This window comes from Pelecanus crispus, chromosome 12 (assembly GCF_030463565.1).
Source record: "Pelecanus crispus isolate bPelCri1 chromosome 12, bPelCri1.pri, whole genome shotgun sequence".
NCBI classification, from domain to species: domain Eukaryota; kingdom Metazoa; phylum Chordata; class Aves; order Pelecaniformes; family Pelecanidae; genus Pelecanus; species Pelecanus crispus.
This window is the reverse complement of record NC_134654.1, coordinates 21,723,671-21,735,705: the sequence shown is the minus strand read 5'-3', so window position 1 is coordinate 21,735,705 and position 12,035 is coordinate 21,723,671. Positions and strand designations below refer to the sequence as shown.

Here is a 12,035-nt window from a genome sequence, read left to right as displayed (position 1 = left end):
AGACCCCTCCTCGACCAGCCCCAGGGACAGTTGACCAGAAGAAACCTCTCCAGTCTGGGTCCTCGAAGATGTAAGGCAGGATACGGGTGAGTAGCCGGCAGCAGTTCAAGACGATTTGCCTCTCCTTCTCCGTGTGGCAGCCGCTCTCTGCTCCCTGCACCAGCTTCTCCACAGCCTGAAAGAAACAAAACCAAGGCAGGTGGCATTAGCCTGGATGCAAGTTAGCAAGAGTTGGGCAGGTCTGTCCTGCCAGTGACACCCTCACACAGAGTTATAAGCAGTTTGTGGAGCCCATTTTCTCCAAGTTCAATGATAGAGGTGCTGTTGCTCTTTGCAACACTGCAGAAATAGGGTTAATGATCTTAGACCTTCTTGAATTTCTACTGTCCCACTGCAAGAGATCTCACATGCCAAGGCTAATCCATGCAGCACACATGTTGTGCCATGTGAGACAGCCAGCCACAGCACCAGAAGGCTCCTTCCAGCACTGCTCCATGACACCACACACTGCAAAGAGCAGACCAGATTAATCAGCCACATCAGGTACGCGACACACAGGCAGAACCAAGGCAGCAGCACTGTGCTGCACGGTGTGAGGCACTGGCAGGGGAAGATTGCACAGAAATACACAAAGTCTGACAGATCTGTATGTGCCGTTACGATTACAGCAGGGACCTCTCCTGACTCAGGAAGCAGGAGCTAAGCTGCTGTCTGTGACTATTAAGTGACCCTGTGAATCAACTGCCGCTCTGGAAAGAGCTGGCCTGAGTCTCTTCAGTCCATCCTATCACTACTGAAACTGCCAGTGGAGACAGTCACACTCGGTTTTTCAGAATAGGATGTGGGTCTTGCCAGGCACCAACCACAGCCCCAGGAGGCAGCAGCAGGAGGTTTTACCCACAGAGAGTAAAGGGCAGCTCCTTTCCCCTGCAGCTGCACCCACTTGCTCTCACTCCCTGATCCCAAGGGGAAACAGAGGGGGAATGAAAGCCAAAACACTTAACCAAGGATTCACCTTGCTGCATTTTAATTCATGAGGTCATGTGTCCCTGCATATTTTCATAGCAGACTGTCTGGGTCACTGATTCTGCTAGCCTACGTCATTGCCTTAATGGATATTTAAATGCTGTTTGTGTAGTCTCAGTCTGTCCACACACAACTCTATGACTGAGCTTAACTATTTTTTCAGGCACATTTATGACTCTGTACTGTCTGAATCTCCAGCCATGACTGCAAATGACATTTCAGCCATGCGGTTGTGCTCTCCACAAACATGCAGCATTGCTAAGTCCAGTGGCAGGCAGCACCTGGCACAGGTCAGGGCCCTCAGCCTGGCAAAAGCACTGCAGGAGTCTGCAGGCTCCTGTGACCCTGATATCCCAAGATCTAGGGCTCCTGGACAAACAGCCCTGCAGTGACCAGTTCTCCCAACACATCTGTTTCCAGCAGGGAGAACAGCACAGATTTTAGTCTTGGTTTTGGGGGAAAGAGGACAGAGACAATGTGGTTATGTGGTCAGTACAGGTCTCCCCAGCCCTTCTCAATTCCCAAGCTGCTGATTGCCAGAAACCAGGAGACAGCACTAGGGAAGAACCATTCCTTTTTTCCTCATTTCTGTATTCTTTCTCAAGTATCCACTACAAGCATCTGTCTGAGGCACAATTCCCAATCAGAGGTACCTTCACTATGATTCAGCAGGTCTCATTCACATTTTGTAGAGCAGGAAAGACAAACAGGACGAAAACAACCATTTAAAACTGGGAAAATGCCATTCGAAATGTTTCCAACACTACAAATTCAAGGCTACTCTTTGCATGGCTCAAAACAGGAGCATTATTAACACCTGCACTTTCCCAGGCAGAATAAGTCTCAGGCTATTGCGCACCAGCTTGACAATCTACCAAACCTGGCAGGGTAGGAAACGTGAATCAATGTCGTTTGTGCTCCAGAAAAGGACATGGCAACACCAGAAGCAGCATCAGGAATGTTCTAATGTCACAGCAGAAGGAAGAAAAGTCTTAAGATCTCCTCCCAGCTTCATCCAGGTGCTTGCACAGTGACAATCTCCACATGCCTCTGGGATCTGTCAGCTTGAAGCCAGACTGACGCATGGTGAAGAGCAATTAGATGCAGACAAGGAATCAGATGTACCAGCCTCCCCACAAACATGGAGCCTTGGTACAAAGACCCCTAAGCAGGAAGCGGTTTACATAGCAAGCAAGACCCAAAAGGGCAGGGTGAAACACAGGAAGGGGACAAAAGGAAAAAGGCTCCAAAGTGAGCAAATATCAGCTGTGGACTGTGCTAAATCAATAGAGGAAGTGCTGAGAGTTACCATCAGGAGGAGACCAGAACAAGCAAGCACATCATCTGGTACAAGGAAATCATACAATACCTGTCTCCCCTTGGGAGCCATAGGACTATTGATCCAAGGACACCCCCCTACTACCACAGCACCAAGGAATAAGACAGCACCAACCTTACCTTATAACACAAAGTCGCCAAGTTTGAAGGCGATTCTTCCCTCACTGCTCGGATCTCTGCAGCTGGTACAAGGGCAAAGACATCCTGCACTGAAGTGGCTGTGTCTGCCCAGAACTGGTCCCAAAAGGCATCATCTGTTGCCTCGACGGGCTGCAGAAAGACAGATGCACGGTTACAGATGCAGAACTACCATTCTACAAGGTCCAAACATCAGCGATTATGCCTGGCTTGGGGATGGGACCAGGCACGGAAGAGGTTCAGTAAAACATCCTGGCACTGGTTTTGTACCTCTTTGTTATCAGGGCTCTGGCCAATCTGATGTCCCAAACAGCATTCCCTCAGCAAGGGGGTGAGCAGCAAGACATTTATGTGACAAACTGCATCAGACTGGGACTCTCCAAGTCTTTCATGGAGTCATAACATACTTGAGGCCTCCTGCTTGTCTGCAACCTAGCGCATGTATTACAAGATCTTTATCAACGCGTATGGGCCAGGCTGCTGTCATGCACATTGTCACCTTCAGAGCAAGCCAAGGATGCCCTGAGTGTGCACTGGAATTACTTCTATTGTAACCAATCAGGGCCGTCTCACATTAGGGCACGAACAGACCCGCAGAACTGACAGACCCTCCCCAAAGCACTTACAGATGCAACGCAATTGATCTTTCTGAATCAAATATTTATGGAGAACTGGACTCAGTGCAGCTGGTCGCTGCCAAGGCTTTGTTCTTAAAAAGCACAAAGTGTGCAATTCGAAGAGGAAGATGGAAGGAGGAGACTGAGATACCAAAAAAAGCAATCCATTTCAGACCTGTGGTCTGAGAAGTCCACTCCCCAAGCCTGGGAACACACCTCTCCCAGTTACCTTTTCTGGCTCTGCAAGTGCAGACAAACCCCTCTTTTACCAGCACTATTGTCCCCTTTTCATAGTGAGAGAACAAGGATTCTCCTCGAGCCCACCCTGAAACCCCAATGCTAGGGATGCTGGCCACAAGAACGGTCTGTTTGCCAGACTGCAGCTGGAAAGACAGCTCTGTACAGTTGGCTGCAGAGTCCCAGTGTTATTTCCCCCAGCTTCTTCCTGACGTGGCATCAACTTAGAAATCAAAACAACAATGACAACCTGGGCATCAGGTTATATGTGGCTGAACAAAGCAGACTTGACCTTGTTTTGTCCTTTATGGCTTTGCAGAGCCAGAGAGCAGCACTGGCCATTCAAGGTGAAGCAGAGGCAAATGCCAGCTCAGACACACAGGGCCAGCAGTGCCTCCAACCCTGCGGAAGCCTGGCAATGACCTGCCACTCCCCAAAAGGTGAAAATGCCAGCACTGTTTGCTGAACAAGAAGGCATCTTCATTACACAACATCTCAGGCATCCAAAGCCTGGGAGCCCTGAACAATCAGGAAAGACTTAACTTTTCAGCCAGTGTAAAACCGAGCATGGCTCTTCCCATCTAAATGCTGATACCTGCCAAGAGATAGGCATTGCCCAGACAAGGCTGGGAGTGCTCATGCAGCCCAAGGGTCCCGCTACAGGGGTGGGATACATGTGGATTTATGCCGAGCAGCGTGAAATTTCAGTCAGAAGAGGAAAATGGAAGCTTTTCCAGAGGCATTTCCCCAGCCATGGTGAGTTGTGGTGGCACTTCTGGCAGGTCAGAAGAGCCTTTCGCCTGAGCACCCCCAACCATTTGGCTTGGGGCAAGGGGGAGCCTCCTGCCTGCAACATTCAGCAGCTCTAAAGCAAACAGCAGCTCTCGCTAACTGCGATAATCAGCACCGTGGGAGGGTCTACCACGTCAGATGGGAGAGGGGCAAAAATATGAATGTGTGTTTAACTTAATTCCTGCCCACTCCCAGCTCTGCTGTAGTAGGCAGAAAACTTGCCCAGCTCTATGCTGTTTCTAAATGCAGCCAAGACGCGACTCCAGGGAGAACAGTTCATTCACAGCTCTGACACCATGAAGTGCCGCATTTCCCCCTTTGCAATCACCTCCTGAATTAACAGCCACAGTCTGCAAGCAGGTGATGTGTCACTACCACCCAAAGGCCAGAAAGTGAGAGGGGCAGGCAGGCCACCTCCAAACTGGTATAGCAGGTTACTGCCCTGCAGCTCTCTGCCTTCACGCTCCAGTGCCATAGAGGCTGCTTATTGCTTGTCCTGGTCCTTCCAGCCATGCAATGAATCAGCCCAAGTAACTCCCTGGTCTTTAAAAACAAAACCAGAAAAAGCCCCCACATATTTAGGCAACTTCTTAAACTCTGCTCTAGTGCTGAAACACTATTCATTTTATCACCTGGCCACCAAAGCAAGTTCCCACCAAACCTCTTCCCAAGGGAAAAACAACTTTTTCCAAATGGTTCAAGATCACACCTCCTCAGAGGGGATCTGTAGGAATAGCCAAGTGTTTACAGCCTGACTTGCAGCTTCCTGAGTTTGTGGAGGAGCTGTGCTCTTTGTTACTTGGGCACAAAATGCTTAAATAGAAGCAAGGTTCTTTTGTAAATCTCATCTCTAATTACACTCCTCAAAAAAAGCCAAGTATTTGGAAATCTGATCTACGTAATGCACGAAACATCCTACACTTCCTACACCCCCTTTCAAACCATGTACCACAACCGCATGTATAATTGCCACATGTACCTACTGGCTGCCTGCCACAGCCACTCCCACCAACAACAGTGAGCAGCAATTGCTGCTAATTGGAGATCATGCATAAATAATGGCTTCACTCTCATCCAGAGAGGAAGGAGAAAACCATTTCCCTCCAGTAGACACGGATCCCTTTACCTCCCACTTGCCTGGGGCCTCCTCAGAGGCTGAACACAGCCGCTATTTTACAGATGGTAACACAACAGTTAAGACGGATTGAAGAACACAGTCTCCAACTAAAATTACATTGAGGTAGAGAAGCATAGCAGCAATTACCCAGGCTGCAATGTTGGATGCTGCAGCCACATTAATGTCACGGCTGCCATCTTGGCAAGCAGATTATGCTAAAACACCATTTCTTTCATTTTTAATAGCTGCAGCAAGTCAGCTCCTCATCCAACAGATGGTATCCCATGTACAATCCTGGGACATGGATTCAGTACTGAGTCACTCACATCCCCGCAGCCCTCCTGTTTTAATTAACAGTCTGGCATCATGAAGCTACTCGATCCACGTAATATTCATCTCATTGATAGAACATTAATGGATGTTTTTAAGCTGAATGTATTCTGCGCACAATATTCTCTGGGGATCTAAATATCCATTTCCTCATGCTGAGCTCACCGAACAACCTGTATCTGGCTCACAGAGAAGGGAAATACAGAGACCTAGAACAGTCTTGTTCACCAGCCACGGATACCTTCATTTGGAAATGTCAAGATTTAGTTACAAGTGTTGATACTGCATGTGCTGCAGTAACAAATCCCACAGCACGACAGCTAGCCTTGACAGTGCTTTAACCAGGAGAGCTCACAAGGAGCTGAACCCTCACCAGCAATGCTGTGAGTTAGGGACACTTCGGACCCCTCAGATCAGCACATAACGTGTCCTCTCTTGCTGAGGGAGCTGCTGCATGCAGATCAAAGAAAGAGCCTGACATGCCTCCAACACACTGCAGACAACCAGCTCTGCACGAGAGGTGCAAGGAGAATGAGAACTTCATCGTTGCCACAAGAATCAAGGGATTGGTAGCTCAACCCTACTCTGGAAACACGACCAGCATATCTGGAGAACAAAGAAAGTTCCTGACCACCCACACATCCCACCACAGAGGCTGCTGAAGTTACAGAGCTAACTAGCAGAGAGAGGCGCTGCTGCCTGAACCAAGCTCTCCACACCAAAGGGAAGAGATGACTGTAGCGCAGAGTGGTTGCTGAGAACACAGTGGGCAGAGCTGAGGTGATGTGACATCTCAGAGCGGGCAAGGAGGAAAGACTTTTGCCTTCAGTTCACCTGGACAAGGTGTAAAGACCTCCCACCTGCATGCTGGCCACACAAAGGTGGAACCAGTCCTACTGGACACCTCCAGTCTTTATTTCCCAATAGTTATAGATGTGGGTTTCAGGTTCTTTAAAGCACACCATACACACACGCTGTAGGAGTCAGAAAAGGAAGATGACCCGTTTGCAAGCATCTTGCCAGTTACTGAACAGAGAATCACAGCCTCAAACAGGCAACCCCCAGGCAAACAGGATACGTCACAGGAAACAGGAAAACAGAGTGGAGCTGACCATGTCCTATAAACAGGAAAAGGTCCCAAAGCACAGCCTTTCCCGATTCGTTACTGTCCTCAGCCTGACACTAGTACCCCCTTTGCTTGCTCTTTTAGATACAATCCCTCACAAACTCAGGCAGGGTGAGTGTTTGCACCCTCCTCCCAACCAAGAGCTCTCTGCACTTACACCTCTGTATCGAATGCCCATTCCCAACAATTCCTCCAACAGGTCCCTACCGGAGGACTGTCCTTAAACCAATTCTGAGGTTGCTGCAAATCACCAGCAGAAAAATCAAGGGGGCAAGCAGCCACTAGCCTTGCTCACTGTATTCTCCTTTTGCTTCTTGCCAACATGCCAATCGAGCATCAGCCAAGGGAGCGAGGCATTTGGGGCAGGGACTCCTTTTCCTGGGACTCGACAGCAGAGCAGGGCCCTCGTCCCTCACCAGGGTTTCTAGCCAGTCTGTGCAAGCTCAGATAATATGTAACAGCAGCAGGCCCCTTTCCACCCCAAACGAGGCAGAACTGTGGAGTGTAATGACCAGAGCGCCATTCATGCGGCACTTGACTGAGCTCTAGGAGACCAGGCAACCCTGCAGGGCCAGCAGATTAGCTTGAGGTAATTCACGCACCTTCATACCACCTGTTTGTGAGCCACTGTGCAAAAGAAAAGTCTGAGGACAGATTTATTCAAAAGATTAGTAACTAGCAATATTTCATCCCTGCTGCCAAGGACAGCAGCTCCATGCAGATTTCAGAGCAATAATAAATTTTTCTATAGGATCTTTGCAGTCAGCAGTGCAGAATCAAGGAGAGACTCCACATGAGTCTATTGCCAGTTCTCTGCTCCCACAGCAGAGACCGTGTTGCAAAGGAAACTGGAAAATGGGATTTGTGGAAGTCTGGCAAGGAAAGCCTAGGACAAAAGTCAGCTGTGTGAAGTGTTAGTTACAGCTGTCCTTTTAAGAAAACAGCTTTGCTTTTGATTAACCTGAGAGGCTTGGATACTTGAATCAAGCTGGAATACTATCAGAAATAGGCTACCAGAAACCGACCTCTCTCTAAACATAGAGCAATCAGGCTCAAATTAACAGCCTGTTGTACTACTGCATTTGCACATCAGAGAAAAAGAAAGGACTGGAGTTTGTCCCTAGTGTTTGATCCTTCCTGTCGCTTTAAAAGCAGAGGCATAGCTAGCATTAAAATCTAACAAGCTAGTTCACAAGATCAAAATTTCTTATCTTCCAGTCGATTGCTTGCAGAAACCATTTAATCGCCAATTGGGTGAGAAAAGAAAGTGTGTTTGCCCAGCAGTTAAGGCTCCCAGCTTCATTCCCTGCTCTGCCACTGACTAGCTGTCATACTCGCAGCCTGCATTTCCCTTCACCTGTTAAGTAGACAGCATTTTTATGGGCAATTTGGGAGGGCTCGCACATTCTCTATGATAAAGCACACCTGTTTTATTATTAAAAGGGTGGTCCCGATCAATTTAAATGTGTGCAGTGTAATGTAATATATACATATATCATAAAAAAATCCTAAAGCCCATTTCTCCATGTGTGATTACTAATATGCATCTGTAGCATAAGCTAATTCCTTCCTTCTGGTACTACTGCCCTTTATAATCACTGAAATCATTCTGAGGTGAGTTTTCTTTTTTAATACTCTTACATCTTCAGAGTTTCTCTTTGGCAATTAAAAAAAAAAAAAAATCAATTAAGTCAATTACATTTGTGTCCAGACTTGGTTTGACTTTCAAGTTCCGGGCTTCACATGTGCTACAAGCATTCAAGTGTTATGTTCCTTACAGATATATTTAATTTTTTTATATGTTCACATGGGAACGCTCATATTTTTTAATTAACAAAAGCCTAGAGATTATAAGAACTTATTTTTAAGAAAAATCTAACTTCAGTGCAAACTCTGAACATTCACTAGTGAGTGAACAGTGCTTTCTGCTCAACCACTTCCACCAGAGCCTTAGGAAACACTGCATAGCGCATTACTAAGCTCACGGTTTCATGTTACCGATGATTTGACGAAAACCTATTTGTCCAGCTACCTAATGTCAGAGGAGAAGGCTGCAAAAAAGGAGACACGCTGCTGAGAAAGCAAAGCATAGTCTGAACTAATAGCTTTGAAGTGGGGATTTAACTCTGTCCATTATTGCAGCCTGGTTTTGAATCCAGGGTCTCATGGACTGGGAAATTACACGGAGGTTACTGCTGGCATGAGCTCAGAAGGCTCCAGGAGGGTCCAGTCACGCATCCTGCACAAGCAAACACCAGTGCCCTTCTACGGTATGTAAATATGGGAGCGCCAACACCCCACCCTTTTTCCACATGGCAGGCAGTCTCACCTAGACAACAAAGACATGAAATTAATCCAGCCAAGAATTAAGCTTTTTCTCCTTCCTTTATTTGGTGCCCCAGTGAACATTCTTATTACACACGTCGATAAACGAGAGGAGGGTAGCGCTCTCTTCTTGGCTGGCAATATGAAGGATTGCCTAATACAGGATTTTCTTTGTGAACAGCAGACTGAGAAGATCCCTACAGGCTTGATTTCCCCCCCACAATGGCACTTTATAAGCATGTTTCCCAGTGGAGGAAGGACAGTCCAAAGCTGAAGGCACTCTGAACTATTTGGCATCAAGAAGAGACTTTGGAAGAATCCCTTAAAACATTAATTCATCCACTTCTCTTTTTGCCTGGGGATGTTGTGGAACATTCACAACTGGAAGTTTTTAAGAACATGTTCACAGAAGCCATTCCTGAGCAATGCAGATAGAAGTGATGCTGCTTTAGAAAGTATAAACACAGTTTCTCAAAGGCTCTTCCAGCCTTACTTTCTGTGATTCATTTTCCAGTCCTAGTCTTCATCTCTTGAGTTTTCACACAGATTTTCTCCTATTACTCTTTACCCCTTTACATCCATACTCTTTTCTTCTGAATTCATTCCCCATCATTAAACATCTTTCTGCCATCATCCTTAAGTTTTCTTAGCAGCTGTTATTCCCTCACCACCAAAGGCAGCTCGGAACAGCAATTCTCCATTGTAGCTCAGAATGAACCCGAGATGCAATTTCTCAATGCAGCAAAATCCCTCTGCTCCTTAGACAGAAGGACAGTCTACTAATTTTCTGCCAGTGTGCTGCTGGGCTCCCAAATTAAGACAAGAACTAAACTAGCTCCCAGGACATGAGCAACATCTGTTAGACCTCTAGGCAACCACCCTCCCTATACACCGTCCTGACTTCCTTTCACTTAACTCTTTATAACCTGGCTTTATAACCTGGTTGGATGGAGCTCTGAGCAACCTGATCTAGTTAAAGATGTCCCTGCTCACTGCAGGGGGCTTGGGCTAGACGATCGCTAAAAGTCCCTTCCAACCCAAAACATTCTATGATTCTATGATTAACTCCTTCTCCTTATCAGCCTGCAGAAATAAAGCAGTATTTCACAGGTCACAGATGGAAGCTGCTTCTGCTGCAAAAAGCTCACCCCAACAGCATGGTCGGCCAACAGCCCTTTCAATCTGCTTTTATGCAAAAACAGGGCAGGATTCTCCACTAATTATTTAGGAGAGAAAAAAAAAATATTCAGAGAAGGGGGCATTCCTAAACCTTGTGGTGATGTAAACCTGCAGCTGAATACATTAGGAGCTGTGGACATCCCTTATGACCGCAGCGTCTTGGTCTGCTACCACAGGACTCTCTTCAGCGAGGCGCAAGACGCCAGATGCAGCAGGTGCCGTGCCAGCCCCGACGGCTGCCCCCAGGAACCGGCCGGTGCCCCGAGGCCCAGCTCGGCCTCGCCGTCTTACTCCAGCTCCCCCTCCATAACCGCACAAGACCTCTGGAGAGCGGTGACACGGCAGATGGGACCAGCTTGCCCGGATCCCCCATCGGCTTCCCAGCCTCAGGGCAAGGCCTCACCGTGACAGCCCGGAGCAGCGCCAGCCACGGCTGAAGCCGCTGGCCACGGTGGTGGTGTCACCTCCGCCCCGAGCCCGGCGGGTCCCCGGCAGCGTGCAGCGCTGTCCCCACGCACAAGGCACCCGCGCCGGCCCTGCTCGCCACGGTCGGGCTACAGAGGCAGCGGCCCGGCCGCCCCCTTTCCTCAGCGGCGAGGGTGGCTCGGGGCAGGGCCGGGGGAGAGGGGCCTGTCAGCCCTCCCCGGCTGCCTCCGAGCATCCCCGGCCACCTCACAGCCGGCGGAGGCCGCGCCTCAGGGCAGGCTGGCGGCCCCCGACATGGCGGCTCCCCCCTCACCTCACCCACCTCCCGACATGGCGGCCCCCCCCCCCCACCTCACCCACCTCCCGACATGGCGGCCCCCCCCCCCCACCTCACCCACCTCCTGACATGGCGCCCCCCCCCCCTCACCTCACCCACCTCCCGACATGGCGGCCCTCACCTGGGTCTTGGTGGTGAGCTGGATCACCGCCTTCCTGAAGTTGAGCTTGGAGTCGGCGCTGCCCATGGTGCGGCCCGGCTCGGCGGGGCTGCGGCCTGCCAGCCGCGGCGGGCAGGGCCGGGCAGGGCCGTCCCCTCACGCCGCCGATCCCGCCTCCCCTCCTCGGGCCGCCGCTGCCGCCATCCCCCTTCCCCGCGCCGGCAGCTCGCTCGCTCCCTCCCTCCGTCCTGTCAAACGCGGCCTCGCAGGCCCCGGCTCTCCCTCCCCTCCTCCTGCATCCCTCCCTCCGCCCACGGCCGGGGCTCCTCCTCCGCCGGCCCCGCCGCCCCCCGCAGGCACCTTTCTCCCTCCTCCCCCTGCCTCAATCTCCCCTCCTTTCCCGCCTCTGCCTGCCATCCCTTCCCCGCTTCACCCCTTCCCTCCCTCCATCCCCTTTCCGCCCACACTTCGCTCCCCACGGCCGTGCTCCCCCTGCACCCTCACTCGTCTCCCCCGCCCGCGAGGGCCCGCAGCAGAGCGCGGCTTTCCTCATTTTGCCCTCCTCCTCCTCCTCCTCCAGCCCTTCCTCGCTCTCCCCTCTGGCCTAGGCTCCCTCTGCCTTTCTGCCCCTTTTGCCCCGATGGCCCCCTTCTCCCCCCCATCAGCTTCCTCTGCCCCCATCTTGCCCCCTTCTCCCCCTTTCTTGCCCCCTGCCTTTGTCCCCTGAAGCCCCTTTGCTTGGCTGCTCTCAGGCACAGACCCCACGACAGCTCCGTCCAGCCACCCCCGGAGAGCCCGGCCGCTCTCAGCAGCCTGGCCCTGAGCCCGGGCGGGCAGGAGGTGCAGCAGGATTCCGGGGGGAATGGCCGGCTCCAGCCTCCCCGTGGTGTTGGGTTGAAAGGGGCCAGGAACAAGCAGGCTTGTAACAAGTACCCTGTGCAAGCACC

The 12,035-nt window shown here is 50.5% G+C and overlaps 1 protein-coding gene across 1 annotated transcript in view; it reads right to left on the bottom strand.

Annotated features, from left to right (window-relative positions):
- Positions 1–11,175, bottom strand: part of HID1 (HID1 domain containing) — a 29,464-nt gene extending 18,289 nt beyond the window's left edge. The window contains exons 1-3 of the mRNA XM_075720025.1: positions 11,110–11,175; positions 2,485–2,634; positions 5–175 (exon numbers count right to left, since the gene is read on the bottom strand). Coding sequence (XP_075576140.1) covers positions 5–175; positions 2,485–2,634; positions 11,110–11,175 — 387 coding nt within the window. The remainder of the gene's footprint in view (positions 1–4; positions 176–2,484; positions 2,635–11,109) is intronic.
- Positions 11,176–12,035: the final 860 nt, after the last annotated feature.